Below are 14,754 nucleotides of genomic sequence, written 5' to 3' on the forward strand. Positions count from 1 at the left end.
CGGAATAGTGTAGATTACAGGGTTACTGGGAAGTGGAAGTGAAGGAAGGGTGGCGTTCGAGTGCTTGTGTGGATTTGCAGACGACTGGCTATGTTTAGCTATAGTGGGGTGTGGTGGTGAGGTGCATCTCGTGGAAGGGTGAGTGTTAGCCAAAGGAATTGAGGTGTGTGGAAAAGTCGAGATCTTGGAGCTTAAAACTAAAATGGTAGCTTCAAGTTGGGAGATGGCGGTGATTAGAGAGCCTAGCTTTTTTTCCAGAGAGAGTAAGGAAGAGCACGGCGTAATGGGTGGCTCGATGGAAACAGGAGGGGGTGCACTAGGCAGTGTACGGCAGGAAGAGGTGGGGGAACGGGAGGGGAGTAGGGGTATAGGGTTCAGAGGTGGGGAAAGGTTTAGGGTGAGAGCAGGAGTTGGTGCACCAGGGGTGAGAGGAGAGTTGTCGTTGTTGGCGTTGCAAGAAGGATAGGAATAAAGGGCAGAACTAGGGGGCGATAGTAGAGGAGTGGGGCGGTGGGGCGAAAGGAGAGGGGAGGAGTGTGAGGAGTCATAGGGATTAGGGAGGTATGAAAGGAAGGGGGGAGAGTTGGATAGAGTTGGATAGGTCCTGGCAGCTAAGTGAGGTGGCTGTGATGGAGCGGGTATCGGGCAGAATGGGGGGGATTGGGAGAAAGGGAAGTTGAAGAAAGGAAGTGATTCTGCTCGGTCCGAGGGAGGGAAGGGGTTACCAGGGGAGGAAAGGGGGTAGCACAGCAGTGCTGGAGGAGAGTGGGAAGGGAGAGAGATGGAATGTATTTGCGGGGAAATCGGGGTACATAGTGAGGGGAGGAGTGGGCGGAAAAGAAGAGCGGAGGAGGGAACAAGGGCAGCGTAGGGAACATAGACAGGGGGAGAGGGCTGGAGGAGAGGTGGTCTAAGGGGGGGGGTGGCCGGAAGCGATAGGGGGGAGGAGATGAGAATGGAGTGCCGGGACGGTGCGGAATGGACGAGGAGCGTTTTAGCTAGAGGTAAGGCTGAAGTGAAGAGGGGAGGGGCAAACTGTGAGGGGGGAAGAATGCGAGGGGAGGTCCGAGGGGAGAGAAGAGGGTCGACCTGTGCCTCCCCAGGGTGCAGCCTGTTGGAGAGTGGGGGGGTCAGGGGAGGAGAAAGGGAGTAATTGGTGGAGCTAGATGGAGAGTCAAGGGATAGCCCGGTAGCAGGGGAGGGGAGTAGGGAAGGGAAGAGGCGGTCAAAGAGAGAGAGACAGGTGTCTTTGGCTTGGATCATAACAGTACCGTTGTTATAGAGTGAGATAGTGAGGGAGCCGTTAAAACACGCAGAGGGGGAAATTTTTAGCTGTTTCCCATGGGGGATAGAGGAGGAGGAGGTGACGTTAAAGGAATTTTAAAAGCTGGTAGACCAAGAGGGTATGTCGTGCGTGAAAAAAATTTGATCGTTTTTGAGCCCCCCATATCGACCATTGTAAAACTGATCGACAAAAAGGGAATCGGGGAAATATTCCAGTGGACTGTGTTGCCTGACAATAACAGATAAATTACTTTAATTATTTCGTACTTTATAGGTGTCTGTTAAAGGAGAGCATACCTTTAACTTATGCTTCGCTAGAAGTTCTGACCTTTGTCCCACGAAACCGGGACATTTATTTAATGATCTGACCTTTGTCCTAAAAAACGAAACATTTATTTAAAATTAAGAGAAGCGTCGGGACACTGGGAACAGTCCTCTAAAACCTGACAATGTCCGGGGAAATCCTGAACGTATGGCCACCCTACCCCAGGCTCACACTCTTAAAACTGCATCAAACACGATCCTGTAGGGCCAAACTTCCTCTGGCAGATTGCTACGCATAAAATAGATAACAGACACGGTATGCCTACCCAGCTACCAATGAAGCACACGGCCATAGGCGGCCATTTACAAAATCACAGATGTTCCTCACCTAGAGGGCCTTCAAATAGCATATCATACTAAAATCCCCTTTATCAAACAAAAGTCAGATTTGTAACAGCAAAGACTATCAAAGGACATTTGTACGTAAAATATAAACACAATCGTATATAAAATGATAATCAATTAATAAGTACTGATTTCTATTTTAAACCGATGCTCTGCACGTGACATGCTTAAATTGACAATTATTTATTTGTATTATACTATATTTCTTTCTTTATTCGTCGAAGCTGCTATATTTAATGATCTCAATAACCGATGGCTTTCACTGTAAGATGGCCGCGACACATAGCAGTCTCGCCCCACCTGCAGCCTCATTTGACAGCTCCTGACTCCTCCCTACTCTGTTGCTTCACCGCTCCTGTTGCGTGTGATAGCGTCATGACGTACGCGTGGTGATGCACGCAGAGCGCGAGGCAGCCGGGTGCTCTGAGGAGCGGCTGTCCTACTGATTCAGCAGAGGGCCCGCTGATCTCCGCGAGGCTTTAGAGACGTCCGAGCTGGACACGAAACAGGTAAGAGGTCGGGGACAGCCATATGAGCTCGGCGGTGGCTCAGGCCGACCGGGAGTGGGCATCGGGGACCCGGGCAACGAAGGGAAGATGGCGGCCGAAGCCATAAAATGGCGACCGAAGTGCCCGGTAGAGGAGCACAAGGTGTGGCTGATCTGGTGGAGGTGGCTAATCAAAATTTCAAATGAAGAGTTTTAATTTCCCTAGTTAGCTCAGAGGCCTAGGCAATCAGTTTAAATTCCGTGCGTTTGGGAGCTGCCAAAGGCTCGTTGGAGGCCGAGGAGGCGTCTGCAGCTGTCCGCGTGACAGTGGACGGTCGGTGACGGAGTTGGGTGGGGCGGATTGCTGCTCGTCCGTCTCTGTGACGCATCAGTGCCCCCCGCGACTCCATGGAGACCGGGCTCTGGAAGTAAACAGGCCAGTGGACCTGGAGTCGAGATAGGTTTGAGCCGCGAGAGCGGGATGGAGCGCTGGCGGCTGAAATCGGTGGGTAACGATAGATGAGGGGGCCTGGGAGGTGATCGCAGCAGGTTAGGCTCGTGTTTCGTATATGTTGGGTTGGACACCCCATTGGGCAATGGGCCTGTCTATCGTAGTTTTCTTGGATGTGGTCCAAGGCGATAATTTGGTTGGATTTACATCGGGTGTTTTTTAAGGACTTTGTCGACCGATCTTTGTGTCATTCGGTTGATACTAGGGACACTGGTAGGTTGTGTTGGAGGGTGATGGTTCTGGTGGAATTATTGTAGTGAATCCTATGGGGTCTGTTAAATGGTATGGGGATTGGAAGCTGCGGTCCGTTGAAGGAAGAAGATGGGATGTGTTCTGTGTGGTGTTTTGGGAGTAGGAACTGTGGATGGGTCTGTTGGAAAAGGAGGAAAACATGGAAGATCTGGTGTGACTTTGAGGAGGGGAATCATCTAGCAGTGTGTCGGAATTGAGTGTTGGATCTGCTAGGGTCTGTTAAAGGTGTGGTAATCGTGAGTTCTTTTGAAGGATCTGGTGGGATCTGAAGGAAGGGGGTGCGCACGAAAAGGAGTTTGGAGGTGGAGCGGGTAAAGAGGAGACCGCGGACTTGGGGTCGTTTAATGGTATTAGAGCGGCCTCTATGTAGTTGGATTTGTGGGAGGAGGAATATATATTGTGATATCTACTGGGGGTTAATTTAGCCGCCTTTATTTCTTGGTGAAAGGCCGAGGCAAGTGTTGGTGTCGTTATAGAGAAGTTTGCCTTGGTCAGTAGCTATATTAACGTGGGGATTAGTTACCTAACTGGCTTAAAATCCGTCGTGTTGAACCTGAACCATGTCTCGATAAAACATTAAGCTTTTAACCCAGCTTTGCATGCTGAACTCACGGTTATGAAAGTGCAGTGATTGGGCCCTAACACTGCTCAATTTACATTTAGGAAGACAGTTTTTGAGTACGCAGATTGGTAGATAACGACTCCTTGTTTTAAAGATTGTATTACTTGATTCTTTAATAGTTATATTTGTATGGCAAACTGTTACGTCCTTATGTTAACTAACCAAGTAAAATTTCGATTTTTGTGCGTCTTTAAGTTGATACATCACTGTAAAATTATAACAAGTCAAGTACAAAAATCGTTTTAAAATACGGAGTCTGTTTCTGCTTATGTTAAGACATCACACTTTTCCTAAATGAGAATCGTGTATATGTGTGTCAACAAGTGTTGTAAAGTGGCCCCCCTTGCAACTAACTCCCTCTTCTTACTATTGGAGTTGAAGCAGTGCCTTCTTATCAAATGTTATACATGGGTTACACAGTCTCTAGGGGTAACTTATTCTGTTTAATTCATTGCACTAGCAAACAGACGTTTTTATGTTGTTAATTGGATGTACACACAAATGGCTCAGTTCTATCATTTTTGCCATTGCTTTGAACAGCAAGGCGTCTTCTGATCATTCACGTGTCTTTTGCAATGTAACCTTAGTTTCCACTATCATTGTTCTTTTCAATATTGTTAATTGTTGTAGGCATGTGATCTTGCCTTTGTTGTTTGAGGGGGATGATGATAGTCTTATCCTTTGGCAATGTGAAATCCAGTAAATTCCTTTAGTATTGAGTTGATGAACACGTTAAAACTAAGCAACATAATTTGCAGATATTGCCATGGTTATTCGAGTGTGAATTGAAGTCTCGCGTTCTTGATGTTGATTGATACATTAACCGGGATTAGGTCCTGGTTTGTGGTTGAAATGGTTCTATGGATTTACTTAAGGGCGAGCCAAAATGTGGCGAAAAGACGTAGGTTTCAGTAAACATGATACACTTGACTGAGCATTTTTGAAGGTGATTTTGCCATCTGTCAGTTTTATTCGACCCATAACATGCACCCACCCTTGGAATGATCGTCCTTTTAGAAGAGGTCATGCAGCTGACGCAGCATTCTGTACCAAAGATATACAGTTAGGCTTCAGAGCTTACATGGGATATGAATTCAAGGAGTGTGTGGCATATCTTGGAGTATATACAATCCCGTACTTTCGTTTTATCATCTTAGACAAGGACATCTTTTCGGCAACAGATGAAGGTTTTTATTTTTACAAAAGTTCTGAGGAAGATAACTTGCTCCGAATCACGTTTATTAGATAATGCAGAGTTTGATTTAGAACCCATGTTGCATGGAGAGCAGTCTCGTCTCTTGTCTACATCTCTTATCTAATGTTTTATTAGACGGGTGCTTTCTTGAGTAAAATTGCATAATTATTAGAGTTGGAAATAAGACTGCTGCCGTATTAAGAATGTGGGGCATGGGGACCGACATGCTCTGTGGCCGACTGTCCTTTGCAAGCATTAGTTTTGGTAATCCATGCCGAGATGGCATGACGTGAACCTGTATAATACCAGTGGGAGGACCCAAAAGGATCCCCCGATGCAGGTATTTTCAGTATCTTCGGGTAGGTAGTCATTGGTTAAGTATACATGATTTAATAACCATGATGAACAATAGCTTTTTCATGTTGCACGCCGCTTAAACTGGGGCATTTAAGACCTACTATTGGACAGATGCTCTTGGAGATTACGTTGCAGTGCAATGATGTCACCATGGCCTGCTTTCGCCAATCACCATTCGTCTTAAAAGCCCATTTTGATTTTCAGTCAACGAACACTGCCCCCACCCAGTCCATTCACTGCAAGGGCCCGTTTGACCCTCTGTGTTGCTACAGTGTGCACTCCAATGCTCTTGCCCAGGTGCACCGCAAACGATGCCTGATAAGTGCTGAATGCGTGGATGGTAGCTTGTGAAAAAAGAAAAGCATGTATAAAGCTTGCCCACAGAAATAGGGAAAGGAATATTTTTGGAGGACAGGCTGGATCGGAATCGGAGTAATATAATACTATTATAAACCCACCTTTGCACTCATTCTGATTTCTTGGTCGCAAAATAAGTGCGGTTTCGGAAGTTCACCTCTAGACCTTAGACAAGCAGATGACAAGTTCTAATCTCGTATTTGATGATTGACCCGCCTGTTCTGGCAGTAATACTTGTATCACTGAGCAGCCTGTCAACTTTTTCTGATGGTAATTTTTCTGCTGAACCCCTTGACTATCTGACCAGTCAGCAAGACAGTGATGCAAGGGGACACCACCGATTCGTCCCTTCAGCATTGAATGCCGTTCAATTACATAGGAAAAGCTTTAGCTAGGTGGTAGAGAAAGCCAAAATCAAAATTATATATTTTCTGTATCCCATGAAATTGCAGATTGCTCCCTTTCAAAAAGGGGTGATGCCTTCTTTCTTTTAAAGAACACTATCTTTCAGTTATCTGTCCTTGTGTAAATGCTGCGTTTCCAGTTCTTTCAACATTTCGCCCCTTTTCTTGCATCTTGTTGGTCAAATTTTCCGTGATTGAGGAGCGACTTAGCTGAGGCAGTGTTATTATTATTAAAGTATATTGTTACGTTCTTCTCTTTATATCAGTTTGCAATCACCTTTTAACCAACGCGACATCCGCTTGTAACTTTGTATATTTCCGGTCATTTGCGGTGTTAATACTGAAAGTCATCTTTACTAATGGAGAGTTTTTTTGTGGGTTTTCCAACTCCGTTTTTTAGGGTTAAGCTTGGGACAGCATGCGCTAGCGCGTCTGTCTTGATTGCGAGACATAATTGTTTACAAAAAGGCTGAGAGCCCACCCATTGCTTACCTTGTGTAGGCTCCAGCGTTTCTCTTCTTTGCAGGCTGACGTTTACTTTTTAAACAAAGGAGAGTCGACATTATCAGGCATGCAAGATCACCTTGCCAGAAAAAAAATAACTTGCAAGAACATGCCTTTTTTTTTTTCATGCTGTTTGGGTGATACAGGGCTCTATCCCATTCCTATAACTTCAGCAAGCACAGCAGCTTTATTACCTCTACGGAAATGACCATGCGTCAAGGGCTGACTTGCTCTGTAGCCCTTAGTTGCTAAATCATTTGATTGCAGTGATGGTTTGTGTATTCGGGCACAGCCTTTCGGATCTACACGCATCTAGCACTTTCCTCCAGTATTTCTAATGGACTCGAGGACTATATCAGTCCCTGGCTGTCTGCTTTAAATTCAAAATAAGAATCGGACATCCAGCCCTGGCAGGCCGATCCTGTTTACATGCGCATGTACCGAGTGATGGTTTCGTTACGCAGGGCGTTCAGTTTCCAGCTATGTGTTACCACAAAGTGATGTTGTGTTGTGAGCAGCATGTGGTGTCAATGCAGTGAAGTCTGATAGGGTGCCGTTGGCTGAATGGAGCCCAGCGTGATAGTCGTCTACACCACTTTCTTTTACTTTTTTTTTCCCTTTCAGAACAAGTAGGTTTACGACACAACATGTCCGATGGACGAGTAGATATTTTATTATATTCCACACCCCTGCAAGTGGGCATTTTCTTAACTGCCAGCTCTACCCCCTCCATGCCAGCCCACCTCAATACTTACAGCAATGCTGAACAGCGGCCATATTGGTATACAATATTGCTAAAACACATTGCCGAAACCAATAGCTCTGACATAGGTGGTCTATGGTCTTTGCCAATGCTTTTTGTTTTTTCCCTTGACCTTGCCTACCCGCATCTTCAACTGTCTACACAGCCGTAAAAATGTCCGTAGTCACTTTAGGGCAGCCTACTTCGTCCATTGCAAAACAAAACACAAATGATGGACGGAATGTGGAACCAATCAAACATTCACCCCCAGTCACAGATCTGGGTTTAATACATCAATTCTTTTGTTCACCATGTCACCCCAGTTTGAACCCAGCCATATGCAAATCAGTCTTGACCCTGTTCCTCATGGGAACAGTCCAGCCCGAACTGCCAGGCCAGGCCCCCCCTGGACCGGAAACAAGCATCCTGGGACCGGTTTCAGCTGTTGTTCACACTTTGTTCTGCCTACCACAGCATACAGCACAAGTTGTTGGGTCAACCCACTTCAGCCATTTGATCTTCTGCACTGCAGGTAACATAATTTGCTAGATCACAGATACACTGCCTAGGAAAAACAGATAATTGCTAATGGATTATTCCACAATAGTACTTGTTTAGTCCCTTGAAGTAATCGCCCATGCCACATCAGTCCCTTACATTGGTTCATGGGCTTGCCTTTTAAAATCCGCTTGCTTTCATTAGTGTAATGCATGCATACGTCAAGCCTTTTCTGGTGTTTAGTCCTCCTCGAGCGCACCGACCAACTACTGGAAACATGAGGCTCCATGTTTTCCGTATGATTTCTAAACTACTTTCTCTTTATTTCGCAGCGCAATCGTGCTCGTTTTTGTTCTCCATTTAGTATGGCAAGAAAAGTCTGGTTAGGAGTTTACCACACTAATAGCTCTAGCTTGACGAAATGCCAGCCCGTTGGATTGCAAATACCTGTTTCTTTCTCATTCTGTATACATTTTATGTCAGTGTTGTGTGTTTAGACTTTTCGGATTAGATTGAAGCCAATAATACAGTTTCTTTGCACGAGTGACAATCATTTTTAGGGTCAGCGCACAAGCGCTCCGTCCCTGTTGTAATCTCTTTTTGGGCTTTTATCCATGTCATGCCTGTCACTTTTATTGGTTCGTGAGCCTGCCTTTTAAAACCTGCTTGATTTAATTGGTGAAAGGCATGCATATGTCATGTGTTTTCCGGTGTTTAGTCCTCCTCTCGCGCAGTGGTCAACTACTGAAAACACATGAGGCTCCATGTTTTCGGCCTGGTTTCCGCACTACTTTCTTTTTATTTTTCACGCAGTGCAATCGCACACTCCTTCTTCACTTTTTTTTTTTGTTGTTTCCAATTTATGTGGCAAGAAAAGTCCGGTTAGGAGTTTACGACGCTAGTTGCTCTAACTCGTGCAAATGGGAGACCTATTGCTCTGCAAATGCTCGTTTTCTTGTGTAGTGCATTACGACTAAAAAGGGTTGCGCTACATACGTGCTGTTATAGAAATACGTCAGTGGTTTTTAACTTTCAGTTTTCTAATTTTTTTTTCTCTCATTTTTATATTGCTAACATGTGGCAGATACATTAAGATTTAAAAAAATCCTTTATTTTTGTAGCATATGCTACCGGTAAAAAATAACCATAACACCAGCTTGCCAACGTCAGATCTATTAACTATACCAATGCTTTTTTGGCTGCCTCCAGTGGAGGTTTGTGTTCGATTTGGCAGGTTAAACCAGCATTGCAAAGACAATGGGCCAGGACCTGTCCTCAATATTTTGAGTAAACGTAGGCAATTTGCAAAAATATAAACAGGATTTTATTGAGCAGCCGAGGCACACCAACCTAGTGACTGCGCTTGTGATGTTTCACAATGCTGTCACTCAGTACAAGAGAGCAGATGGAAGTGAGTTGACCCACTGCACGGTGCTGTGTACACTGTTGGAAGGAAACAAAACTGGACTTAAGCTTATTAGACAAATGAATGAAAATGATTGACTCAAATCTTGTGTGTGCATGAATGTACTTTTATTATGAATTGTTGGGGAAACATGAGACTAGCGGAGCTGCTAATGTTCTCTCTAGGCCAGACCTTACTTTTCTTTTTTTTTAAAGGGTTACCTGGGGCACAACCAACATGCACCCATTTTTTTGCGTTTGTTTGGTATGTATATTTTCAAGTGGAAAGCACCAACTTGTAATTGATGCTATGTATCTGACCTGATAAATACTGAACTTTGCAGTGTGTACTTCTATCTGGTATGATAAATATTATACCTTTTTCCGAGGACATAAATTGGAACACACCACTCTATATTTTAAAAGCCTGGAAGTAGTTCCACTCAAGCTAATGTCATGTCTTAGATAATTTGCTATTCCAAATGAGGTCTTTGTGTACAGCACTTACAAATACCATTCCAGCGGGGTCCTTCCCTATATTTTAAGTGACATTTAAGGGCTTACTTCCTTTTGCGAGTACTCTTGCTGATTACTGATCTAGTCCCTATACTTGTTGCTGTTTTGAGAACGTAAGCATACAGGCAGGTTATGTGAGAATCCCGTTGGCAGTACTTGTATGCAGGTTGTGCATAATAGCTTACCTCATCAGTGTTTTATCTTTTGGGAGGTGTGCTTATACCTGGCATGATCACTTAGCAGTAATGATGTGGCTTAATTAGAGCCATCGTCTCTTCCTTTAATGTTCATTGCGTGAATGTTTACTGGAGGGGTGGAGGCAAACGGGCTTCTTGTAAAGGTAAAACCACCTGAAGCTAGTGCTTCCTAAGATATTCTTAGGGAAAAGTGGATATAAGTCCATATTTCATGCATCCCAGTTATGAAACTGAAGGCTTGTACTATTGTCAGAAGCAGATAACAAAAGTGTAGTATTTATGGGTGGTGTACTTGGTCACTGGTTGTGCAGACTTTTTGTCAACAGCACCCAACAAAGTGGAATAGAACAACACTTGGTATAGATTTTATTTATGATTGTGATAAATTCATGCCACGTTGGCATAAGGGCCACTGTCACTAGAGTACTTTCCTGCCACCTTCCCCACCGTTTTTCATGGTGGCCATGTTCCTACTTTGTCTGCATTTTACAGTACCTTTTTTAAGTTGAAGTTTGCCAAGGAAGCAATGGTGCAATCTGCCGCAAAAGGAGTGGTGAAGGTGGTTGGCAGGCTTCAGAAAATTAATTTGTAACCTAATGTGTGTGTGTGTGTGTGTGTGTGTGTGTTTTTTTATTTTTTTAGTCTCATTTATGTACCTATACTCTACCACCATACTCCACCACAGCTTTAATGCTATTTAACAGCGATCTGATTGAGATTAATGGGTAGAGATAGCAAGATGTTTGAGTGGTTACAACAGATCTCACTATAGGATGTGTCAACACAGTCACACAGGTAGCAATTAGCTGATTCTCGCTCTTCCTTCTGGCAGATTTGTTATAGAATTGCATGATGTGTGATGAATTGGACATTCTGAACAGAGAGCTTGACAGATTATTGCAGAGCAACATCGCAGAAGGAAAGCCTTTAAAAAATGAATCTGAACAACCACCAGCCTCTGATTCCTGCGACCTGAGCATTATTTCAGGCAGTGAAAACCAGTGTCACATAGTGCAGGTACTTAATTTTATTGTGTTAAGTTCTAGGGATTTGTTTTTAACGTGGCTTCAGATATTTTTTAACGTTTAACAGGTAATGGCTTTATGTATGTATCTTTGTGTGTTCATGTAACGAAGGCTAGTGTGACTTTAATCCTACTACATTTCACCTTTCATTCACTGGTGAAAGTATGTTTGACTCATGAAAAATGGAGTCACTTCTCGTTTTCCTTGATCCAAAATGTTCGAAAAGACTTAAGACTAATTTTAAGAGATCTTAATTTCAGAATGCATTTTTTTTTCTTTGCATCGTTCCCAGTTCAGGAATTTATTTTAGGTTGTATCTACTAAGGGCCTAATATACTCTATCCATAACAATAAATGAGCTAATGAGGCAAAGGGTTCATGAAGATCTTGAAGTTGTTTTACCCAGCATGAGTGCCACCTTCAAATCTTATACTTCTACTGCTGTGCCCCTGGAGTGGCCTAGAAACAAATTAGTCATGTTAGGAGGTGGGTGTTGGGGCGAACTTGCTTTAGTGGTTTTTCCAAACATGCAGATCTCTGGCATGTGTACACCATGCTTCCTTAGATTCCAGTGATCCATGCCATGTTCACATTATCATGCTACGGACATGCACGCTCAGACACCAGTGCTGTGGGACTGGTACACTGTTATTGTATAATGTGTATGGAAATGTCTGACAAGCCTAGAATGAATGAGGAATGAGAGGCTTAAACAGTGCATAGTATTTAAAAGAAATTATTGTACGTGAATTATTGATGGTGCACAGTTTAGAGTGTTAAATATACGTTGCAATTTTTTTTTTGAGCCTTACAAAGAACATTGCAATTGACAAAGCCTATAACTCTTGCATTGCTGAGACAGATTGTCTTTGCCAGTGTTTGTTTAAAGTGGCGTGAGCAGATGGAAGGTGTTAAGTCCCCCAAAAAACCTAAAAATAGGTATTTTTCGGATCACTAATAGTAAGGGAGCACAAAGGAGATGGGGTGTGGGGACACATGGTGAATGGCCATGGTAGCAAATAGGCATTGGAGGTAAGTGGATATTGAATAAAATTAAAAGGCCAGTTTGGGGAGAAGGGACCAACACAGTGTGTTAGCCAACTGGAAAAGCAGTATGTGAGAGAAAGCATGGGTGTGTGGGAACAATATTAAGCACAGGGTGGTTAATTGGGGGTAAGCAGCACATGTTGAGTGGGAACTGCAAAATACATGCACTCTCATGCAGTGTTTCTAGAGAAAGCTAGTTCTCTAAATGTGAACAGTGAAACCATAAACTTCCTCCAGTTAAAAGGAAGTTGACAAGACAATGCTACAGGTGATGAACAAATGCAAGAATAGAAAAGCGTGACAACAAAGAAGGAAGCCAATGATTGACAAATACAACCAGTGGTAGGCACTGGGTGGGATCATAGCTAACTAATTTTTCGGTTGGTCTTAAAAAGGAAACTTTCACTGTTTGGTGTGCAAGATCTAAACGGTTGTTCCATAAATATAAACCAGCGAAGGATACAATTCATGCATTAACAAGGATGTTAAAGAATGTATGCTCTAGGGAAGGGACCGATACTAGAAGTGAAAGGAAAGCCATTAAATAGGAAAGCAAATGACTGACATGAATGGTAAGCAAAGGCCTACCCCCACAACCCAATTTAAAGTTTTTATTCATGTCTACAGTATGCCTTCAAGACGCAGGGGAAGGAGCCAAATAGGTTCACTTCCTTAAGGCAACCTTTGACAAAAGTTTGATTAGAAGGTATACCTGCCTCCTTACCCTCATTGGGTTCTAAAGAGGACGCTGCTAAAGAAATACAAACGGAGAGAGACCAAGTGGCATATATGAGTGTGGTGAATGGAAGTTTCACGATTGGTTTCACAGAAATAAGATACTAACGGGATCCTTGTGAGTGTCTGATCAAAACAAACTAGCCAGGTGAGGCATTGTTGTGATGGCTGAAACATTGACCCAGAAATACAGAGGATACCAATAATCTAGTTTATCCCCACCCTTAAGTCTGCCCACGGTGCCCTCTGGAAAAAAAACAACAACAAAAAAACTAACCCCCACGACATAAAACTAGGATTCTATCAAGTCATCAAAGAGCTGCTCCCTAGGCCATCAAGGTTGCGCTCGTCCAGACACACTAGGTATCGGGACCAGAACTCAGTGATGGTTAATTATTGGCCGGTTACAGAGATAAGCTAAGCATGATTGAGGTTGCCGTCCTGCTTTGGAAAGGTTAGATGTTTGTGAAGCTGAGCGAACCTTGTATCACTACTCACTCCTTTTTGGAACCTGTTACAACAGGTCTTCAACAGCTAGCTTCAAGATAGTTTGCTACAAATGCATGACACCAAACAAAATCTAAAGTGTTTCTGTCTTTCCCTCGTGTTAATGTTAACATTCACTTGCTTTTTGTCTTGTTAAAGCCATTCTCAGTCCTGGCTTATTCTGCTTAAATTAATTGAACCCTGCCTGTAGTGCTCCCCTAATCCACACATAAGAGTTAATGCCACTTGACAAACAATAATACCTTTTCCCAGTTTTCAATATTTTGGGCGTCATCCGCCTTATGTTTCCCATTTCCTCTTAGGTGAGATAACTTAGTGCAAATAGATGAATGTCGAACACGCAAATGTCCAGTTATTCTAATATTGTAAACTTAAAATTATACCCAAGTTACGGTAAGTGTAACTTGTGTATAATTTAATAAAATTTTGTCAAGCGCCAAGATAAGTGACACTATTTAAAACGCTCTATACAAGCAAATTCCTTTGTCGGAGTGTAGCGTAATTACTTTGGACACTGGCCCAGACATTGCTATGAGTTAGGAGTTGTGATTGAACTGGACAACAAAAGTGGCAATTAATGTAAGGTACAAGTTTGTTTTTCAAAATGGGTGCAAAACATAAAGCAAGACGAGATGACTGCTAGTGTATCAGAGTTTTGTGCTTCTTAAAATAGTGAAAGACCTCTTCAGACCATGTTAAAAAAAATAAAATAAAAAAAAAGACAGTATTTCACATCTGGTTTTATGCACTTCAAATATTTCCTTGGATTTGAGGGAGCTACTGAACAACATGTTGCTGTACCTGATTGTTATACACATGTATGTTGATATGTCATAAATGCTTTTAATGTATATAGGTTGTGTACTGTTGGCATGAGTTGATTTCTTACTGACGCTTGTTGTACATTTGGATACAGAACGAATGCTTCTCATTGCTTTTTCCTAACTTGATATTGTACATTTTTTAGATCGCTCCTGTGTTTTCATATCTGTTAGAAAAATGTTGGATAGGTAAATTGGTGCGGTTGATGTACATAGAACGTTAACTACAGTTAGTAATTTTGAGGTAGTAAAGGAACAATTACCATTTGGATCTTAGGCTGAACAATTATTTAATGGGTTACGTAGTGTCTTCTATCAAATATTTTTTTTCCCTGAGCAGTGTCTTCATGAACCTGTTGTTTGCAAGCAGTATACGTTACAAGAAGCCATGTTGCATATTGTATAAAAGGATTGTTGCATAAACTGCATTTGGGTTAGATGTAGCTATTCATTTGAATACACAGTTGTAAAGATGTGGCACTTCATAATGTTTAGTGTTTGTTGGCTATAATTCACGATTTGATTTATAGAAATGATAGAAAGAGAACCAAAAGCTTGTTTCGGTTATCTTCCGTCAGTCTTGCTGTGTTGGACAGTTTCGAAAAAATAATAAAATTCAC

The 14,754-nt window shown here is 42.8% G+C and overlaps 1 protein-coding gene across 4 annotated transcripts in view; it reads left to right on the forward strand.

Moving 5' to 3' along the window:
* Positions 1–2,304: 2,304 nt before the first annotated feature.
* The window catches only part of DIDO1 (death inducer-obliterator 1), a 198,626-nt gene continuing 186,176 nt past the window's right edge, over positions 2,305–14,754 (forward strand). For 2 of the 4 annotated variants that reach the window (XM_069243173.1, XM_069243174.1), the window contains exons 1-2: positions 2,365–2,462; positions 10,832–11,016. In XM_069243173.1, the coding sequence (XP_069099274.1) occupies positions 10,849–11,016 (168 nt within the window). In that variant the 5' untranslated portion in view covers positions 2,365–2,462; positions 10,832–10,848. Of the gene's footprint in view, positions 2,463–10,831; positions 11,017–14,754 lie in introns of all 4 variants that reach the window. The other 2 variants (XM_069243176.1, XM_069243175.1) reach the window with 2 other exon arrangements.

The sequence above is a fragment of the Pleurodeles waltl genome, chromosome 7 (assembly GCF_031143425.1).
Source record: "Pleurodeles waltl isolate 20211129_DDA chromosome 7, aPleWal1.hap1.20221129, whole genome shotgun sequence".
Taxonomy (NCBI): domain Eukaryota; kingdom Metazoa; phylum Chordata; class Amphibia; order Caudata; family Salamandridae; genus Pleurodeles; species Pleurodeles waltl.